Below are 20,373 nucleotides of genomic sequence, written 5' to 3'. Positions count from 1 at the left end.
GCTTCTGATCTCTGTGACATAGCAATTTGATTTTCCAGAAGAAGCTCGATCTCAGAAGGTCCAAGGTTGGGAAGAAACCCTAGAGAAGTCTCAGCAATAAAAGCATACAAGAAGAATGGTTTTGTTATTATCAAAAGAGTTCTGGTTGCTGCCAGAGAAGGCTGCTGAGAGAGAATGATAGGTATGATCAAGGGGGAGACTCAGGTTCTTGCTGCTTCGATGACAATGGAGGAGATCTTTAAGGGGACTGTACAGTTTAAAGAGGAGATTTTTGATAAGGTGCATGCAACTTGAATTGGATCACTTTAGTCTTCATATTTTATAATGTCAATGTGAAGCAGCTTGTGGATGTTCCTAGATATAAGTACTTTTCTTATATAGGCTAGAAGACGCAGATGGAGGTGGCTAATCAGACTGAGATTGATGTGTCAGAGGCCAAGATGAAGGGTGCAATTGGAGCCAAGAAACAAGAGGGACTGACACTACAGAATGCAGCAAAGATTGATACAAAATCAAATATTTTGTCGACTAGAAGGCAAGGAGAAGGGAATAAGGAAGAGATTAGGGTGAAGACAGAGGTGCAAATTTATATGAATCAGGGATACTGAGGTGGAGAAAGCTAATGTTGAGTTGGCAAAGAAGAAGACAGTTTTGCCTCAGTCTGCTAAGGTGGCACATGTTGAGGTAGATAAGACAGTGTCAATAAGGGAAACGACTCCGCAGATGAAGGTTGAAATCCAAATGGGCTACGTGAAAAATCAAATGAGTTGAAAGTCATATGGACTGATGAAAAAGTTGTCAGATGGACAGATGGGGCAGAGAAGTTGAAAGCCAAACGAGCATGAAAGTCAGATGGCTAAGTCATATAGGTTGATGACAAATTTAAGATTAAGGGAATGATTGTTGAAATAATCTTAAATTTAGTTATTATTATTTATTTATTTTGTTTAAATAAAGCAGTATGTATGTTTGCTTTGTGTGTGCATGAGCATGTTTGCACTAAAGAGCGAGTCAATCGCATTTGTTTAGGTTGTTAGTAGAGTCCAGATGTAGTAGAAGTAATAGAGGAATGAGTTGGGGTCTTGGAGTCTATATATTTTGGAGTCTTTGGAGATCACATTCCCCATAGCACTTGGGGTTGTGGATTTTCAGTTTATGGGGGGTAGTATGGGACCCGTGGTTGGAGAGAAAATAACCGGTTTGATTGAGTACGAACACCATTGAATCAAAATAAAATGAACGGTCAATTTCAAAGATAAGTGGATAAATTTTTTGTTATTAAAAAATGAAAATAACTACCACGTATACGTTAAATCAAGTGCAGAACAAAGGAATTGGGCATTCGAGCACTATTTTCTCTTGACTCATTGTTGTTGGAACAAAAACAATAATCAACTAACCTGATTGTTTAACTATATTAATCATTTACGAAACAGTTGGAAGATGTAAGTCTAGAAGATAATAGGCGGGAAACAAGTCGAAAGTTACAAGAACCACCACCGCGAGCATATAGACAGTACCATCGAAACATAGTCATGCAATCTATATAGATAGTACCATCGAAACAAAATATGTTACAAATTCAACAAATTTTAAACAATATCTTATAAATTCAATTTAGCTGACCATTACGTTGGACATGCTCTAACAACCTACAACAAATATTTAAATCTAACCAATTTGGTTAGAACTTGCAATTAAAATTCTGTTGGCCACCACCGGATTTATGTCACAAATGAATGCACTGAATCTAATCACTTTCATAATTTCTTAAGAAAATCCAACTAATTAGATTTTATTTTACCAACTAATTTATCTCATTAATTAATAGATCAACTGCAATCAATAAATTTTTAAGAAAATCCAACTCAGGTTTGATTTGTCAACTAACATATTTCACTAATTAATAGATTATATCCCTCCAATTTCTTGTAAAATTCAAATCGAATTATGTTTCGCTAACTAGTAATTTAGTATTCAATTGGACGGTTATATGAGCCGTTTGGGTAAATTAAAAAAAAAAAAAAAGCTGACTTCTAATTTAAAGTAAGGAGATGGATTAGAAGTAAGAAGTATATAAGTTGATAAAGTGTTTGAAAAACAAGTAGAAGCTTTGAGGGCGAAGCTAACAATCTCAACTTTTTAAAAGTACTTTTACTTATTTATACAAACGGGTAAAGAAAAATAGAAGTTATAACTTTAAAGTTAAAAATTGGATTAAAAGTATTAAGTAAATAAGTTAATAAAGTATTTGGAAAATAAATAAAAGTTTTGAGGGATAAACTAGCATTGTCAATTTCTTAAAAGTATTTAAAATTGTTTATAAAAACGAAATAAGAAAAACAGAAGTTGAGAGTAGTTTCTGATTCTTCAAAACAAATAGGCCAGGCCCATAATATGTGACTTCATCTCATAAGCTGGGTCTTGAAAAAGTTAATTGATAAATTTGAAACTTTTGAATGTGAATAATGTGGGACCAAAATAACATGAGACCGAGGGGTAATCAATTAGATTATGGTAGCATCTGTGGGATATTGTATAGGTATTTATGAAAACTTCGAGGGCCTACCACTAAAACACAATCAGTTTGCTACAGCCACATTCACATTGCTATCTCCAGGCACTGAGTCCTCAAATTACCAAACTGTCCATCTAACAAGTAGGTGTCAAACTGGTCTATATCGGCTATTTAGTAAATTGACATAACGAAATTTAAGTATATATATATTGTAATTGCACGTGCTACTAATAAACATCAGGGCACTATAAACTATAAAAGGCTGCACCATCTTCTCTCATTCATCACTCTCATCTCTCTCGACATCTCTCTCATTTTCAACTATCTCTCTCGATTTTAACTCTCTCTCTGTTGGTGTAAGAATGGCCTCTTTGAACAAAGACTTGGTGATGATTGTGCTACAGTTCCTCCGGGAGGAGAACTTCAAAGAGGCTGCTCGCAGGTAAATCTATATGATGTAAATTAAGTATTTGTATTTGACTGATGATAATAAATATAACCCCTTCAACTTTTATAACAAATCTTTCGTAGATCCATTGTCTTTTGATTATATGGAATCTCTGGTTTGTGCAAAATGAATTTATATTTCGTAATGCATGATAAATCTGTTCTTTAGTTTGGAGAAAGAATCAGGGTTTTATTTCAACATAAGATACTTTGAGGAAAAAGTTCTGGCTGGTGAATGGGATGAAGTTGAGAAATACCTGTCCGGATTTACCAATGTAGAGGACAACAGATTCTCCGTGAAGATTTATTTCGAGCTTCGAAAACACAAATACTTGGAGGCTCTTGACAGGTGAATTGAATTTGTCGATCTTAATTACTCTCTCTCTTAGAATATAATAGTCTTTTGACTTTTTTTCACATGTATTTTTAAGAGTTTTGATGGCAAACTTATAAATATTATTTTTTAAATTATTTTTTCCGAATAAAAATATGATACTAATAATTTTAATTAAAAAAAAATAATTTTAAATATGCGTTCAGAACTCTTAAAAATACGTGTAAAAAAGTCAAAAGACTATTATATCCCAACACAACAGTACTACACTTTTTATTTGAGTTTAATTAGTTGGTTTGATATTAGTAATGTTTTGTACTTGTGCTTTGATATATAGGAAAGACAAGATAGAAGCACTTCATATCCTGGAGAATGAGTTAAAAGTATTCTCTCGGGTTAAAAATGATTTATATAGAGATATGACTCTGCTGTTGTCTCTTGATAATTTCAGGTAATATATGATGATTTTCTTCGTACACTCTTGGTGGTTTTTTGTCATTTTAACATTGATAATTTTCAATTTTCTTTAAGTAATATGTATTTTTTAATTAAGTAAAATGTATTTTGTGTTGCTAGGGAGAATGAGCACCTATCAAAGTACGGTAACATGGTAGAAGCTCGTGGGACAATGATGATGGAGCTAAAGAAGATTATTGGAGCTAATCCAGTCTTCAACGGCAAGCTTGAGTTCCCTAGCTTGCGGTCAGCAAGATTGCGAACATTGGTCAACCAGAGGTATGGCTCTAAATTTGTCATAGATTGTGTTATCTTTGTTGGAGATCATGAATATAGGTTTGCCGGTGTATACAGTTTGAACTGGCAGCACCACTTGTGCGGAAACAATAGGCCTTATCCGGACAATATAAAGACGTTGTACACAGACCATACATGTGGACTGTCAAAGGGTTCTCTTGCAACTCTACCTGTCAATTTTCCAGCTGCTGGAAGTGCCAATCCCACCTCCTTCACGCGGCCCGGAGTTTATACTGTATGATTTTTAATCCTGATATTTTATGATGGTTCTGTTTTATAGAGGAATACTAAAACCATTTTGTTTTTTATCAAACATATGCAGCCATTTCCAGTTCCTGCATCAGCTATTTCCAATCAAGGTCAAGGTCAGGGTCAAGGTCAGGGTTTATTCTTAAATGTTTTACCAAAATGATAATTATATGCTGCACTTTCGGAACACCATATATAAATCCACATTCCACAGACATATATATAGTATATTCATTTGAGATGTGCCAATTTTTTGTTGCATAGTATCTACTCTGAACCGCACAGTCACTGCTCCAGCTAGGCTAGATATGGACGAGTATCAGTTACTCAAGCATTTGCGGACTGCACAGCCTGTTGAGGAGGTAATGGTGGAGAGTATTCTTTAGTTGGGTTTTCATTTTAGCCTTTTAAGCTCCCTGACTTCAAGGCTGCTGATGATGCTCTCTTTACAGGTTGCTTTCCCGGGTGTGCCCTTGCCAACTCTTGTAAGTCAGTTATCTTTCTTGAAGTTGCCTATTTAGGTCAACACTGTATTAATTACTTAACATATAAATCCTTGCAATTTGTTTCTCTGCAAAATTGGAGGAGGATCTCTCACCGGGGAATCTGTTTTATATAGAGTTGTTTGTTTATAAATACTGACTACAAGACTGATTAGTTTCTCGTGCCAGAATGAGGTTGATGCTGTTGGTAAAAATAAGGGAATATTAAACCCCGTGGATGATGCAGTCAATAAGACCACACCCTGGCAGTTAACAGCAGAGAAGATTGATCATCCTGTTCGATGTCGGCTGGTAACACTGAATGCCTCAGATGCTGGAGACAAGGTTCACTAAATTATTCTAATATTTGTTTCTCACATATACATCTGCTTTAGGACTTTTTATGTCTGAAACTTCTACAATCAGGTTTCTCAGCTTTTATATACAAATGCCGGCACTGGAATATTGGTGCTTGGATCAAGTGGATTTCAGATGTTGTATAAGTGGGTGCGCCATGAAAACAATCCAAGTGGAAAGGTGATGAAAATATAATACACTCTTGTTTCATTTCTTTCATTCAAATATGTATTAACTTGACATATCTGGAGGACCTGACATGATCTTTTTGGGGATTTACAGGCCACCGCAAAAGAACTTCCCCATTTGTGGAAGCCAAGTAGCGGTTTACTTATGGCCAATGATATTGCAGGTGTTGACCTCCAGAAATCTTCTCCCTGCATTGCCCTCACAAAGAATGACTCTTACGTCATGTCTGCTTGTGGCGGAAAGGTTTCAGTGTTCAATGCACTCACCTACGGGGTATATATGTTTTATGTTTATAAACTCTGCAATTCATCTCTTTACATTAATGTATCATACCCTTAATTTAACTTATCACCTGTCTTGATATGTAGGTAATGACTACTTTCATGTCAACTCCACCAGTACCGACCTTCCTGGCATTTTTTCCTCGGGACAATAACTACGTAGCTGTTGGAATGGATGATTCCACTATCCACATCTACAATGTTCGGGGTGACGAGGTAATGCTTAATTGTATTTCATATTATTATGTCTCTTTTCTTCTAGTTTAACAACTAGACCAAAATGGATTCTGATAGCATCCTGTTCTGTAGGTGAAATGTATACTGAAAGGCCACCAGGACCGGGTGACAGGTTTAGCCTTCTCCACGAAACTTAATATCTTGATCTCCTCAGGAGCTGATGCCCATGTAAGCAAAAGTTTCTTGATTTGATTTGGCATATATCTCATCCTTTCTATGTACGTAGGGCAACTAATGTAGTTATTTCTTTTATACTTTTCAGATCTGTATCTGGAGCACTGATACATGGGAGAAGAAAAATTCTTTTCCCTTGCAACTAACTACTTCTGAATCATGTAGTGCATGTACCGGTGACACACGAGTACAACTCCATCATGATGAAATTCAATTTCTGGTGTCACATGGAACACAACTTGCACTATATGATGCAGAAAATGTGGATCGTGTTCAACGGGTACATGACACAACCACATGTGCAAAGTTTTTTTTAAGACCGCAGTTATTTTTAATTTCTGTTTTTCTTGCAGTGGATCCCTCAGGATGCCCTTTCAGCACAAATTACTTCTGCAGCATTCTCCTGCAACAGCATGCTAGTCTATGCCTCTTTTTGTGATGGCAGTATTGGCATCTTCGATGCAGAGAGGCTGAGTTTAAGATGCCATCTTAACCCCTCAGTTTACTTATCGCTAAAAGGGTACGTAAGATGTCAATTGTAATGCGTTTTACATGCAGCCTTTTTTTTTAATTAACAAGATAATTTAGTAAACCGACTGAACTTCCATATACACTTATTTGATGCATTTTTAACAATGAAAAAACTACTTCATGAGTTGATCCATATTTTATAAATAAGATGTTGGAATATATTTATTTAAATAGAAGTTTTTAAACATAATCAAATTCACCTCACCTTTCTCACTGGTAGAAAATTTGTTAATATCATGTCATTAAAGATATATAATTCCAGGCATTCAGCTGTAGTCCGTATCTGACATAACGTTATTATGTCTGCAGAAGTCAAATTGTGTATTCGGTGGTGGTTGCAGCACATCCACAGGATCCCTATCAATTTGCTGTAGGGTTGACAGATGGATCAGTGAAAGTCATTGGACCCTTCGAGCCAGAAGGGAAGTGGGAAGTGTTTAAACCACCTGAGGAAGGTTTTGCAAATGGTAGGAGTGCATCGACATCCACAAGTCACCACGCAGCTGAGCAAGTGCAAAGATGAAATTTTGGTGATATATATACTTCAAACCATCCCTGAATTATCTGCCTTCTCAGAGCAAAGATGCATGGGAGATTATGTTTTAGAGATGAGTTGAGTAGTTGTTTTCTTTTGTGTTACATTTGAATAAGCTTATACTTCTTTTAGCAGCATTTGTCTTTTGGTGGGATGTATTTGTGAATACAATTTGCAAATAATATAATCAAATAAAAGTGTGTGCGAATAACAGATCGTGTATAAAACTGAAGAACAAATACAGAAAGATACCAAAGAAAATACGAATCCTCGAGTCCAGTCGAAACTATCTTTCTAAAAGTATTTCACATCTCACCGTAGGTGTTGAGTCCATAGCCTTCCACAATAAAACGAGGCGTCGTTAGCAAGAACGGCACCTTCGGCGATCGAGCTTGAATCGATCGGGCAAGAAAACTATCACCAGAAAGAGGTAGTGCTGATTTCAAGAGATGAGTTTTGATAAAACCACTACTAGAAAAAAGGCCTTAGACATCGGCTAAAAACCGATGTCTATGTAAAAACCGAGCGATGTCTTCGATCGCGTGTGATGTTAAAGGTACCCGTGCAAAGACATCGGCTAAAACCCGATGTCAAAATCGGGCTTACACGGAGCTTCTAGGATGTACCTGATGTCTAAGATCCCATTTTGGTTATAAAATTAACTAGTTCAAGATCAATATTAGGTGCATTAAGCCTAGTAAAACATATCATACACAAGTAATTTATAGTCTTTAACATCGTGAGTTAAATAAAAAACGATGTCTATTAGGTGCTTCAGGTTAAGAAATTAGGTGATTCTCGAAGCACCAATTTGGTGCTTCATCCAATTTTGGTTTCAATTGGAACCCTAATTTGATGCGGCGGAGATGTGAGAGATATGAGAGACACCAGAGAAATGTGAGAGATGCGGCGGAGGTGGTGGCCGCCAGCCGGCGGAGTGAAGGAGTGAGAGGTGAGGAGCAACGAGAGGGGGAGGAAGAGTGAAATGTGTCGGGAGGGAGGAGGGAGAGTGAATATGTCGGGAGGGAACATGTTTTTCAAAGTTACGTGGGAAAGAGGGGCGGGGAATACATTTTGGTTAACTGTGTGAAATAAACGGAGTAAATTTGTAGCTTTTGTTTTTTTTCAGTTTTAAAAAAATATAATTTCACAACGGTTAAAAATTTAACTGATGTCTAAGAAAAAAAGATAACGGGTTACGTCCTAAACCGATGCCTAATTCATAATTCTCATTTTTCAAAAATAATTATTGACATCGGTTATTTTATCAACCGATGTCTAAATTTCACAATAACATCGATTAATAACAAACTGATGTCTTAAATGACGTTAACATCGGTCGTCTGACCAACCGATGTCTAAGCACCGATGTTGTAGGTAGTAATTCTAGTAGTGAACTTGAACTAGAAATCAAGGACAACCAGGACTTGCAAACTGACCTGAATTGTAAAAGAGTCTACACCGAAAGTCTTGTGAGTAGACCTGACAATTTGGTACACGACACGAAAAGTTTGGGATTGGTTTTTAATATATGGTACACAAACACGAAAAATACATGGTAAATTTAGTGTCGGGTTCGATTTTTATTAATACAATTATATGAACGACACGAAAGTACACGAACTCAATAAATAATTAAACTTTTATAAATATATTATATTTAATAATATATATATATATATATTAAATTTTAGATATATATACTATATTTTCTAAAATTGAAAGCAACAAATTTATTATTTAAAATTCGTGTACTTTCGTGTACAAACGTGTAGTAAAATAATTCGTGTACATCTATCTCCGGATTGTTCGTGGTACACCGAAGGTACACGAAATTTGTGCACTTAACGTGTACAGTTCGTGTTAACACGAAAATAAACAGATTTGTGTACGTGTTCCAGAATAGGTACATGAAACTGAAATGGTTCGGCTTCGGGATTAGGGTCTTTGACACGAAAACACGAAGATACACGACACGAACTGTCTTGAGAGTATGTCGTGTATTAGGTCTTGAGGAAGACTAGGGTTGGGGTTTTTGTTTTCATCCTCATCAGTTGCCAACGAATCCACAAAGATAAATATAAGAGGCGGATTATGCACTACGGATGGTCCAACTCAACTTATATATTCGATTTTGTTGTCTGACACACAATCACCGCTGCAATTTTTTAGGTTTGGTTTGGTTACATGTTTTTGGTGATTCCAAATTACCTTTTTCTCCATTTTTAAGAAAAAATTATAAAAACAATGTTTTCTCCTAGTTGTAACGTATTCTACTTCAAAACAAACACAAATAATCAGCAAAACTTCTTAAACTCTAATATGCAGTGTTAACCGTTGTCTGGTGCTGTTTTCCTTGTAGTGTATCTAAACCAGCCGACAAAGGTTTTGCAATTAATAGGAGTACATGCATTGACATCCACAAGTAACCACACAGCCGAGCAAGTGCAAAGATGAGATTTTTGGTGATATACTTGAAACCATTGGTGAATTATCGCCTTCTCAGAGGAAATATGCATGGGAGATTATGTTTTAGAGAGTTCCATAGTTGTTTTCTTTTGTGGTACATTTGAATAAGCTTATACTTCTTTTGGCAGCATCTTGTCTTTTGGTGGGATGTATTCTTATAAGCCATTGAATTAGAAGAGAATTTGCTCCGAAGATGTTTATATGAATGAGAGCTCTACAAGAATAGCTATTTCTCTCAAGCTGTTGTATTATTCCTTAATCGTCTCCCTTATAAAAAAATTTCAACGTCTCCCTTATAATTTTTTTTTCCTACAGCTCAGCAGTTGTGCTTGACCTCTATGTAAACGAGATACCGGTTCTACAAAATGGTACTTCTTTTGTTGGTTGTCTTAATATATATTCATTCTCTAATCACCGGTTCCTGAAGATCAAGAAATTAAGGATAACTTTCTTTTTTTGGTAAGCAATTAACTAAGCTCCTTTTTAACAAAGGTAAAGAGGAATAACGGGTGAGAGTGATGCCTCTATTCAGTTTGTTCCAATGACTTATTTCTTAAGCTTGGTTCAGTGGAAATTGATTGGAATGTCAAAAGAATGAAATGTAATTTATACTTTATCTCCTGGTAGTTGAAGAAATATTTATAATTTACATTCATTTCATCATTTCATTCTACATTGTTCGAACTAGAATTTTAACTCATATTTTTTGAAAATAATGCTTCATTCACTTTTCACTATTTTCTCAACAATATTCGTCTTAAAAATTGATTAGATTCGTTAATGCTCGCTTATTATTGTCGCATACATTCTTATTTCTCTTCTAATTTTTAATTAATTTTTAATCCTTTCTGCTCTTATTTCATTTCTTTGAAGTGAACGTAAAACATTCCTCATGAAATATTGGCGGTCACGCAATTGACTTCTATTGCATATTGCAGCTAAGGGACTTTCGTGGACTATAAATACAAGTAAACAAACATAATAAGTGCAAAAAAGAAAATACTCCATAACTCTTGGATAATGCCAATAGCTAATAGCTACTCAGGATGAGATTAATACACACACACCATAAATCATGTACGATGGTCAAAAGGGTGCAAACTGAAGTGAGAATTAAACATTGGGTGTTTTGCTAAGAAAATTTATTTAAGTCTAAAATAAAAAAGCGCTCAAAATACTGGGGTGCAAAGTGTAAATTACTCTAAAATTAATTGTTTCAAATTGTGAAATCCATAACCTGACTATCAAGTCTTTTTCTGAACAGCTCGAGTTGGATTTTTTATGGTGAGGGCAGATCGAGTTGAATTTTTGATGATCAACCATGTTATAATCGGAGGTAATTCCACTCTCTTTGTGTGGGCGGTCAAATCATCTCATTTCCATTTCTTGAACTACATTTGTGTCCCAAAATGTCCTACAAATGATTTGTTGTGTCTGCTCTCAACTAAATAAAAATTTCCTTCTAATTTAAACAAAAATTAAACCATATACATGCTCAATTTCTTCTAGCATAAGGATTTTGTTGAGTAAAACATTAAAGTCTCATTGATAATATCCGATTATTTACAAAATACTATATATGTGAGAATAAAAGTATTTTAAATATGTGTGTGTGTGTATTCTATCAGAATTATTAAAATTCTCTGAAATAGTCTTATTTACGTAAAAAAAAATTATTGAGATTAATCTTATTCATTACTAAAAAAATCTCGGTAGTCTAGAAATGCATAGGTAATTTCAGCAATATCAAACAAAATATGAAAATATCTATTGTAAACTAAGACCTAAATAACTTGGTAATGCATCTAATAAACTAATACCAAAGATAGAATTCGTTATGAGCTGTTTAAGTAACACTTGTGTTTGAGATATTTGTGTAAATTTGACGACATATGAAAATATCAATAGCTTAAGTCGACATATGAAAATATCATTAGCCTAAGTCAATTTCTGATGGGTTTAAATGAACATGTATGAGGATCAAACACTAATGTTATAAGAACCCATACATGTCCTCATTTATCAAGCATACTCCACTTTAGTCCAAATGAAAAGTCATGGACCCAACAACAGTGTGCCTTATATCCTGAAACTTTTGCTATAAATGTTGAGCAAAACAAGAACAAGTTTTTCTACAAGAAAAGCGGCTATTTTCGACAGGTTATTTTCGACGGGCGGCTATTTTCGACCGTTTATGGTCGAAAATAAAAACGGTCGAAGATAACCGGTCGAATTTAATTATTTCGACCAAATTTGGTCGAAAATATTCCCGGTCAAATTTAGTTCGTCGAAAATAGAAATGAATTCAACCATTTTCTTTTTGGTCGAAAATTTTGAGTGCAAAATAAAGGGGGGAGTTCCCGCCCAAAAAAATTTCAACTAATTTCGACCATAAATGGTCGAATTTATTAATTTCGACCATTTCTGGTCAAATTTAATAAATTCTACCATTTCTTGTCGAATTTCTAGTCGAATTTATTTTGACGTTTCGACCATAATTTGACGGTCGAAAATAACCACTTTTCTTGTAGTGTTTGCTCAAAAGAGGCATACTGCTTCTAAAATGGACCTTGCTATTTTAGTATCTCTCTAGGTTGTGTTTATTGATGCTTAATGTGAACAACATACTAAGATTAATTTGTTTTTATTCTAATCTATATTTATTTCATTCAAACCAAGTGAATGCAATCATATTAGTTATGTTCAAGAGCATTTGACATAATATTTTGGTCAAACACTTGATTTCTCTTGTAGAGGGACTCTCTAGGTCGGTAAAATTTAAAAGCCAAAGTATTTATTATATATTATTCATTTTAGAAGCCAGCCAGCCCGTCATTGTGCACTTATAACTTCAATTGGGTGCCATGAGAATTTTAAGTAACACATGAAGAACATCTCGTGGTTTTTCATGTGTGGGACATGCAAACATTGAAAGAGACAAGAATATATGATCGATGATAGGTTTTATCTATCGCCTCACATCATTATCATTAATAACAATAATAATAAACATATCCTATCTATAGTGACAACACAAGTACTTAGCAGCTGGTAGTTTCTGGTCTCAAATACTATGGATGAGACAACAATTGAATGACTTTGGAATCAAATGCAAGTATGGTCTCAAATACTATGGATGAGACAACAATTGAATGACTTTGGAATCAAATGCAAGCAAAATCCTATATATAGTGACAACACAAGTACAATCAACATTTCAAAAAATCAGGTCAATCATTGAAGGAAAAAGCACATTGATGTTAGACATCATTTCCTGGGAGCTAACTGACATATTCACAAAGCCTTTAGCAGAAGAGCGTTTCAGCGTGCTAAGAAGGTAAGTGGGCGTTTACGATGTGTAGTCAGCAAGCTAATTAATAAGCTTAATGCGGGTACTATCAGCTTGCTCTTAAGGTTCAAAATAATTTTATTTGTTTTGCATGTGGATTGATTTTTGTGGTTAATTAAATTTTTTATTTATAAATTTTATGTCCAATATATGTTGATTTGTGGGAATTTTTCTGTTGAAAATTGTAACGTGATTATGTGCATATCCATGAATATTTATGATATGTTTCCATTTCAATTTTGTCGCATGAGTATTTATCTGTATTATGTGATAAGATTTGATAACTTGTTTCCGTTATATCTTGTTTTAACTACTTATCATGAGTTATTTTTGGCCTTCGATTAGCTATGCAAAAGAAAACGAGAGTAAACATCAAGGCCCATACTCCTACTCAGGCCGTCTCTAAGCAGAAACTGATTGACAAAGACGACAGTGACCTGGATGTGAATCTTGTCGATGTGGAGAGCGGAGACGAACAGTCGGGGGTTAATCGATCAACTGCTGGTTTGGAGAAGTTCATGAAGAAGCCATGAATTGAAACTGATGAAAAAGATCACTTTAAAAGCAAGGAAATCGCTTGATGGAGAAGTTCCAGTTGTTCCTCCTCCTCTAGTTGTTGGTGTGTCATCAACTGTTGGTGTTTAGACTTTGTTCATTGCTTTTATGGAATAGATCCGGGAGAACCATGAGTAGTTAGTTGAAAAGATTGAAGATTTGGAAAATGAGAATAAGTTCTCGAAAGAGTTTGTGTTGGGGTTTCAGTCTGGTTTAGCAAACTCTGGAGAAGCTCTTGCTGCAGGGTCTCGGAAATCTTCACACCAGCTATTGGATCAGCTCAATGAGTTGATGAAGATCAACAAGACAAATGGTGGCTGGTGGCTCCTTGGATCAGAAGATCAGTGCAGATGCAGTGGACACTAAAGGAGACAGTCTAGACAAAGCCGATGTAGATGTCCTAGATGCAGATGGCATGGAGTCCTAATTTTATTCCTTTTTAATGATTAATGGGGAGTAACTTTAAGGAAAAATATGGATTTTTAATCTTGTTATTTGGTTTTGAACTTGGGGTTTGTTTTTTTTGGATGTTATTTGCTGGATTTAGTTAATTGTGTGGTAGCTAGAGTGAACTTAGTTTGGGATATTTGGATTTTAATGTTGGTTTTAATTGTTTTCAATTGGTATGGATTTAATTTAAGGATTTATCTAATATGAAAATATGAAAATACAACTTGACAATATTACTAATATAGTTATTCTTTACAATAAAAAAATATCCTAAAACATGTTGAATTCTAATTTTGAAATTTTCAGGGGGTTGGTTTATGGGCTACCTAGCTAGTTCAATTTTTGATGATTGACCATGTGAGAATTGAAGTTAATTCCATGTCCTTTGTGTGGGCTATCAAATCATTCTCATTTGATGTTTAGAACTCCGGCTATGGTCAAAGAAAAATTGTTGTGTGGACCTTAAGTAACATGAATTTTCTTCTCATTAAAGCAAAAATCAAGTGCTATATGATAAATTCTTTCCAAATTTAGGATTCTTGAATCCTAAAAAAAAAAAATCGATAATTCTAAAGACCAAACCAAAAGGATGTATCTTACCGGAAACGAATAAATTTTTGAAAAAGTAATTTAATTTCATTCTTAAAATTAAAATTTATTATTAAAGAAAATTGAAATAAATAGAAAAAACAATACCTTTTACATTCTTATACATTGAAAAAATATTTAAAAAAATCAAAATTTAAAAAACTAAAATGTAATGGATTGAGATGATGGCTACTTCAAAACATTATTGTACATAAATCGAATAAAGTTTGACAAATATATTTAAACTGGAATTTTAAAATTTAAAATTCAACATTAAATTGAAATAACATTATTAGAAAAAAAATTCATGTCTAAAAAGAATAATTGATGCGATTATAAATTGCAAAATAGCTACCAAAAACTTTTACCAGACAAACCACATCTTTTTAGAATTTGTTGGGATTATGAATTGATAGAAGTATTAATTTTGTGAGACTTGTATTTCAAAAAAATTAAACCAATTACATATACACCTTTAAACATACAAACAATCCCACACTTCATCTCTCATACATAGCAGGCTCACTCCCACACAAACACATCCCTACTCCAAACACAACTCAACACTCTTTCATTAATATTTTAGATTGTCTACACATTTGGGCTTGTAGATCTGGTAGATCACTTTGATTAGGGTTTGATTGGGGATTTACATATCAGATATGTATCTGTCTGCTCCATCTCTCTCTAGACTCACTCCCACACAAACACATCCCTACTCCACACACAACTCAACCGTCTTTCATTAATATTTTGGATTTTCTACACATTTGCGCTTGTAGATTTGGTAGATCACTTGGATTAGGGTTTGATTAGGGATTTACACATATCCGTGCAGATCTATATCGGTGTGCTCCATCTCTGGCTAAGAGAGAACTATATCATTGGTATATCAAACTAGTCACTTCGTATCATATATATGCATTGATTAATTTAAATAGATTCATCTATTTGACTACTCTGTTGATGTGGAATTCCAGCAAAGTTGTTGATTTAACTAAGGCTCCAATTAATTTTTTATTTATTTTACAGGCTAGGGTTTGTCGCTTGCAGAGTTTCAAATCATGGTTTTACATTAAGGTAAATCCTCTTTAATACTTGTAATATTTGTTTGAGGTGTTAAATTAGATACCACCGTGCTTAAATGGTCAATCTTTCTTTTGATTTGTACATCCAATTGAGTATTTATTGATGGATCTAATTGAGTTTTATTAGGTGCTACTTCTATTTATTTTGTTTTTAATTAATTGTATATGTTTTGCTTAATATTACTTCCACCACAAAATATTGGTTGAGAGAGACATGGAGAGAGGAAAAGAGATAGAGAGAGGATGAATGTGGTGAAGTAGAGATGAGTATAACATTCATTAGTCTTAGTATCATTGAATGTATCTGTATCATTAAATGTATCTATAAAATCTGTTCATGAATATTTTTTATTGGTTTGGGTTTTGATATTTTTAATAATATTATTTTTTTTTTACTTAATCTTCTATATTGATATATGCATGCATATTAAAAAAAATGTATAATATTAATATATATTATGGAAGGATGTTAATTTAATTATTTTTAAAAATTCAATTTCCATCAAATAGAACTAGTTTATAATTTTTTATTTTAATACTTTCTTAGTGAACTCTTTGTTTTAAATACATAGGTAATTTAAAAATTTTAAAATATTATTACTATATGCTTTAATTTTTATATTTTGAAAGGCCATATATATATATGATAGAATATTAAAAATATATTTAATTGTCAGAGAATAACAAGCAACGTTGATAAAAAAAATAGTCTATATCTGTTGGGAACTTATCTCAACTTTATAGGTTAACGTTTTGAGATCTATTACCTATGTGTCCTTTATGATAATGATTGTCATTCCATAATTAGGATAATTTGGTGAACTACTCCTCCCCTGCATCTTGTAAACTTATGCATTCTAAATTGGTGTATAATATTGAAAATTGTTCATGCATATGAATGTTGTTTTCATACTAATGTTTTAAATTAATATATTTCTTCCATTGTTGGTAGATATGTACAATTTTTTTAAAAATGTTTATCAAAGTATTTTAGTTAAAATACTTAATGTTGGACATACAGATCTGATGTCGATATGTAAGTGCCAATATGGTTACTAGAAGTGCTCATTTTCTTGGTTCTCACCATCATCAAAAAAAGGATGGAGGAGCTTGGAAAATAGTGTTGCAGTGTTTTTATGCTAAGTTCGTTCTCAGGGAAGGACTGAATACAATATCAAATCAAGTATATTATTCCTTTCTATTTAGAAGTTTGGAGAATAAATTGGTTTTTACTATCAACTAAATTAAACTAATAAAGCAATTAAAAGTGTGAATTAACGATGATAAAAAGCAATCCAAGAATCAGGTTTCTTTGCTGGCTACAATGAATGTCAATCAATTGTGATATGCAAGTCTCTACTCTGCTAAAAACACTGCAACAAATTGGCGCAGCTGCCGGGGAAGGCAGCGATATTAAGTTTAGGTTAATTATTTCTTATTGTTTAGATTTTATTAAATTTGTTTCCAAGATATATCTCATTGGTGTTTCGTTTCAGGTACACCTGATATATGCGTAGATCGAAAAGTGTTGGAAATTTCGAACCAGATCCAGAAATCGAGCGCACTTTTCGAGTTAGAAGGCAAGAAGCAAGGAAAAAGAAAGAGGAGGCCAAGATGACTGATAACAATAATGCAAACGAAAATCTCCATGTTATTGTTCCTAATGAGTCATCCATTCAGGATCATGAGACTCCTAATCCTGCTAATTGCATGTACAAGACTCCTGCGATTGGTGCAACTCAATATAACATCAATCCCAGTCTTATTCAGATGGTGAGCAATTCAGCTTTTGAAGGAGACATTGAGAGAGAGGATCCACACCGACATCTCGAGCGCTTCGTGCAAATGTGTGGTTCTTTCAGAATCAATGGGGTTACTGCTGATCAAATTCGTCTTCATATGTTCCGTTATTCTATAAAGGGAAAAGCTTTGGAATGGTTTCAACAGCTTTCAGATACTACTCTAGCTACTTGGGATAATCTTTCTACTGAGTTCTTATCCAAATATTATCCTTCTGACAAGACTCAGCAAATGAGAGCAATTATTCTTACTTTCAAAGCACAACCAGGTGAAGGTTTGTATCAGGCATGGGAGAGATATAAGGCATTGTTGAGAAAGTGTCCACATCATGGTTACGAGAAGTGGATGGTTCTGAGTACTTTCTATGGAGCTCTAAATTCTGATATTCGGCTGAGTTTGGATGTTGCATCTGGAGGAAATTTTAAAAAAGCACCTGTTACTCAAGCTAAGGCACTTCTCGAGGAATTGGCCTCAAATAACTATGCTTGGGCACCTAGTGGTACAAGCTCAGTGAAATCAGCACAAGACACTGAGATGATGAACTTGCTCACTCTAAAATGGATGCTCTTACTCAGGAGGTTCGTGGACAAAGGGCAAATGTCAATGCTATTTCTACTCCAATGGAAGGGTATAATGATCCTGGTACTGATCAGTACTTACATGCACAACAATTTCCAGAGGAAGCAGCTTTCATCCAAGGAAGACAATCATGGCCTGTTCAGAATAATTCTTATTACAATCCAAATCAGAGGCCCAACAACAATCTTTCCTACAACAACAATCATGCTGTTAATCCATCATATGCAGCTCAGAAGCAGCAACCTCCCGGTTTCCAACCACGTCAACAGTATCCAAATCAACAACAGTTTCAACCTCCACCAAAGGACAAGAAAGAACCTGCTGATTGGGAAATTGCATTCAGTAAGATGATACAAGGGACGACTGGAGCTTTTGCCAATATGGAAACCAAATTTGAAAAAGTGGAGTCAAGGCTTGATCAGATGGCTTCATCACAAAAGATGTTGGAAGTTCAAATTGGGCAAATTGCTAATAAGGTTGGTGTTCGTGAGCAAGGATCTCTACCTAGTCAACCAGATTTGAAGGGTAATGAGCAATGCAAGGCTATCACTTTGAGGAATGGAAGAGAATTGCCCGAAGTCGAGGTTGTCAAGCGTAATGAAAAGGGCCCTTCAAAGAAAGACGAGCTAGTTGAATCTGAGGCTGAAATTTCAGAAAAGGAAAATGATGAGCAGAAAGAAGATGAAATTGCACCAAAGGTACCAGTGAAACCATATGTTCCTCCAATCCCTTTCCCACAAAGGTTGCATAACAAGAAGTTGGAGAAACAATATGAGAAATTCTTGCAAACCTTTCGGCAATTGCATATAAATATTCCTTTTGCTGATGCCTTGGCACAAATGCCATTATATGCCAAATTTTTTAAGGAGATGTTGTCTAGGAAGCGGAAACTTGAAGATGTGGAAACCATTACTCTCAATGCGGAGTGTAGTGCAGTTATTCAAAAATCAATTCCGCAAAAGTTAAAAGATCCCGGAAGCTTCTCTTTGCCATGCACTATTGGAAAGATGGAGAATATTAAAGCCTTATGTGATTTGGGGGCTAGTGTAAGTTTGATGCCATACACCATTTGCAAGAGGCTTGGTCTTGGAGAGCTCAAGAAGACAAGAATCTCACTTCAGTTGGCAGATCGTACAATCAAGCATCCTTTGGGAGTCATAGAGGATGTACTTGTCAAGGTAGATAAATTCTTTATTCCTTGTGATTTTGTGGTGTTGGATATGGATGAAGATGTGGAGATGCCCATAATCTTGGGAAGGCCATTTTTGGCTACTGCTGGAACCACGATCGATGTCAAAGCTGGGAAACTCACATTGAATGTTGGTGATGAAAAGGTTGAGTTCGATCTCAACAAAGCACTGAAGATGCCTTCAATTGACGCTACATGTTTCAATGTTGACATAGTTGATGAGATTGTGAAGAATGGTGAGGTAGACTTGGAGGAAGAAGAACAAGCTCCAACTGACAATGAAGGTGAGGACAAACTTACACTAGAGATGCAAAAACCAGGTATGCCAATGATTGAGATGGCATTTTCAATTTCAGAGGCACCTCAGGTAGAACTCAAACCTCTTCCTTCTAATCTAAAATATGCTTTTCTTGGTGATAATGAGACATATCCTGTGGTCGTATCTTCTTTACTTGATGATGATGAACTTGAAAAATTGTTAAATGTGCTTAAAAAATTTAAATCATCAATAGGTTGGACAATTCAGGACATCAAGGGAATTAGCCCCGCTCTTTGCATGCATAGGATTGACTTAGAAGATAATCATAAACCAGTGATTGAAGGACAAAGAAGATTAAATCCTTACTTGCAAGATGTGGTAAAAAAAGGAGATAACTAAGTTGTTAGATGCGGGTATTATATATTCTGTTCCACATAGTAAATGGGTTAGTCCTATTCATGTTGTGCCTAAGAAGGGTGGGATGACTGTTGTGAAAAATGAAAAGAATGAATTAATTCCCACAAGAACTGTAACAGGTTGGAGAGTCTGTATTGATTATAGGAAATTAAATAACGCTACTCGTAAGGATCACTTTCCCCTCCCATTTATTGATCAAATGTTAGAAAGACTTGCAGGTAATGAGTATTATAATTTCCTAGATGGTTTCTCAGGATATTTTCAGATTCCTATTGCTCCTGAGGATCAAGAAAAGACAACCTTTACTTGTCCGTATGGCACATTTGCTTATCGTAGGCTACCCTTTGGTTTGTGTAATGGCCCGTCTACGTTTCAACGACTTATGACGGCTATTTTCTCTGATTTTATAGGAAAAACCATGGAAGTCTTCATGGATGACTTCACTGTATATGGTTCTTCCTTTGATACTTGTTTGACTAATCTTTCTCAAGTGTTGCAGAGATGTGCAGAAACTAACCTTGTTCTTAATTGGGAGAAGTGTCA

The 20,373-nt window shown here is 34.8% G+C and overlaps 2 protein-coding genes and 1 pseudogene across 2 annotated transcripts; 2 read left to right on the top strand and 1 right to left on the bottom strand.

Annotated features, from left to right (window-relative positions):
- The first annotated feature begins 2,880 nt into the window (after positions 1 to 2,880).
- LOC108201146 (topless-related protein 3-like) lies at positions 2,881 to 7,075 on the top strand. Its single transcript, XM_017369448.2, has 16 exons — positions 2,881 to 2,960; positions 3,135 to 3,314; positions 3,637 to 3,750; positions 3,876 to 4,034; positions 4,110 to 4,287; positions 4,375 to 4,429; positions 4,566 to 4,663; positions 4,754 to 4,786; positions 4,973 to 5,128; positions 5,210 to 5,320; positions 5,423 to 5,602; positions 5,698 to 5,826; positions 5,920 to 6,015; positions 6,110 to 6,301; positions 6,375 to 6,541; positions 6,862 to 7,075. Exons 1-16 carry the CDS (start codon positions 2,881 to 2,883, stop codon positions 7,073 to 7,075), a joined length of 2,142 nt encoding a protein of 713 aa, XP_017224937.2.
- A 10,020-nt stretch (positions 7,076 to 17,095) lies between these two features.
- Positions 17,096 to 19,812, top strand: LOC135149396 (uncharacterized). The gene is made up of 2 exons (XM_064085096.1): positions 17,096 to 17,896; positions 17,962 to 19,812. The coding sequence occupies exons 1-2, from the start codon at positions 17,096 to 17,098 to the stop codon at positions 19,810 to 19,812; spliced, it is 2,652 nt and encodes an 883-aa protein (XP_063941166.1).
- LOC135149820 (small nucleolar RNA R71) lies at positions 17,607 to 17,721 on the bottom strand (annotated as a pseudogene).
- Positions 19,813 to 20,373: the final 561 nt, after the last annotated feature.

The sequence above is a fragment of the Daucus carota genome, chromosome 9 (genome assembly GCF_001625215.2).
Source record: "Daucus carota subsp. sativus chromosome 9, DH1 v3.0, whole genome shotgun sequence".
Lineage (NCBI taxonomy): Eukaryota > Viridiplantae > Streptophyta > Magnoliopsida > Apiales > Apiaceae > Daucus > Daucus carota.
This window is presented reverse-complemented; position numbering and strand designations above follow the sequence as displayed.

Excerpts from the sequence above, each read along its gene's own strand:
- LOC108201146 (XM_017369448.2), top strand. The coding sequence starts at position 2,881 with ATGGCCTCTTTGAACAAAGACTTGGTGATGATTGTGCTACAGTTCCTC. Across the intron at positions 4,664-4,753 it reads CTGCACAGCCTGTTGAGGAG|GTTGCTTTCCCGGGTGTGCC; the intron begins GTAATGGTGGAG and ends CTCTCTTTACAG. Across the intron at positions 4,787-4,972 it reads GTGTGCCCTTGCCAACTCTT|AATGAGGTTGATGCTGTTGG; the intron begins GTAAGTCAGTTA and ends TTCTCGTGCCAG.
- LOC135149396 (XM_064085096.1), top strand. The coding sequence starts at position 17,096 with ATGCGTAGATCGAAAAGTGTTGGAAATTTCGAACCAGATCCAGAAATC. Across the intron at positions 17,897-17,961 it reads CACCTAGTGGTACAAGCTCA|GAGGTTCGTGGACAAAGGGC; the intron begins GTGAAATCAGCA and ends GCTCTTACTCAG.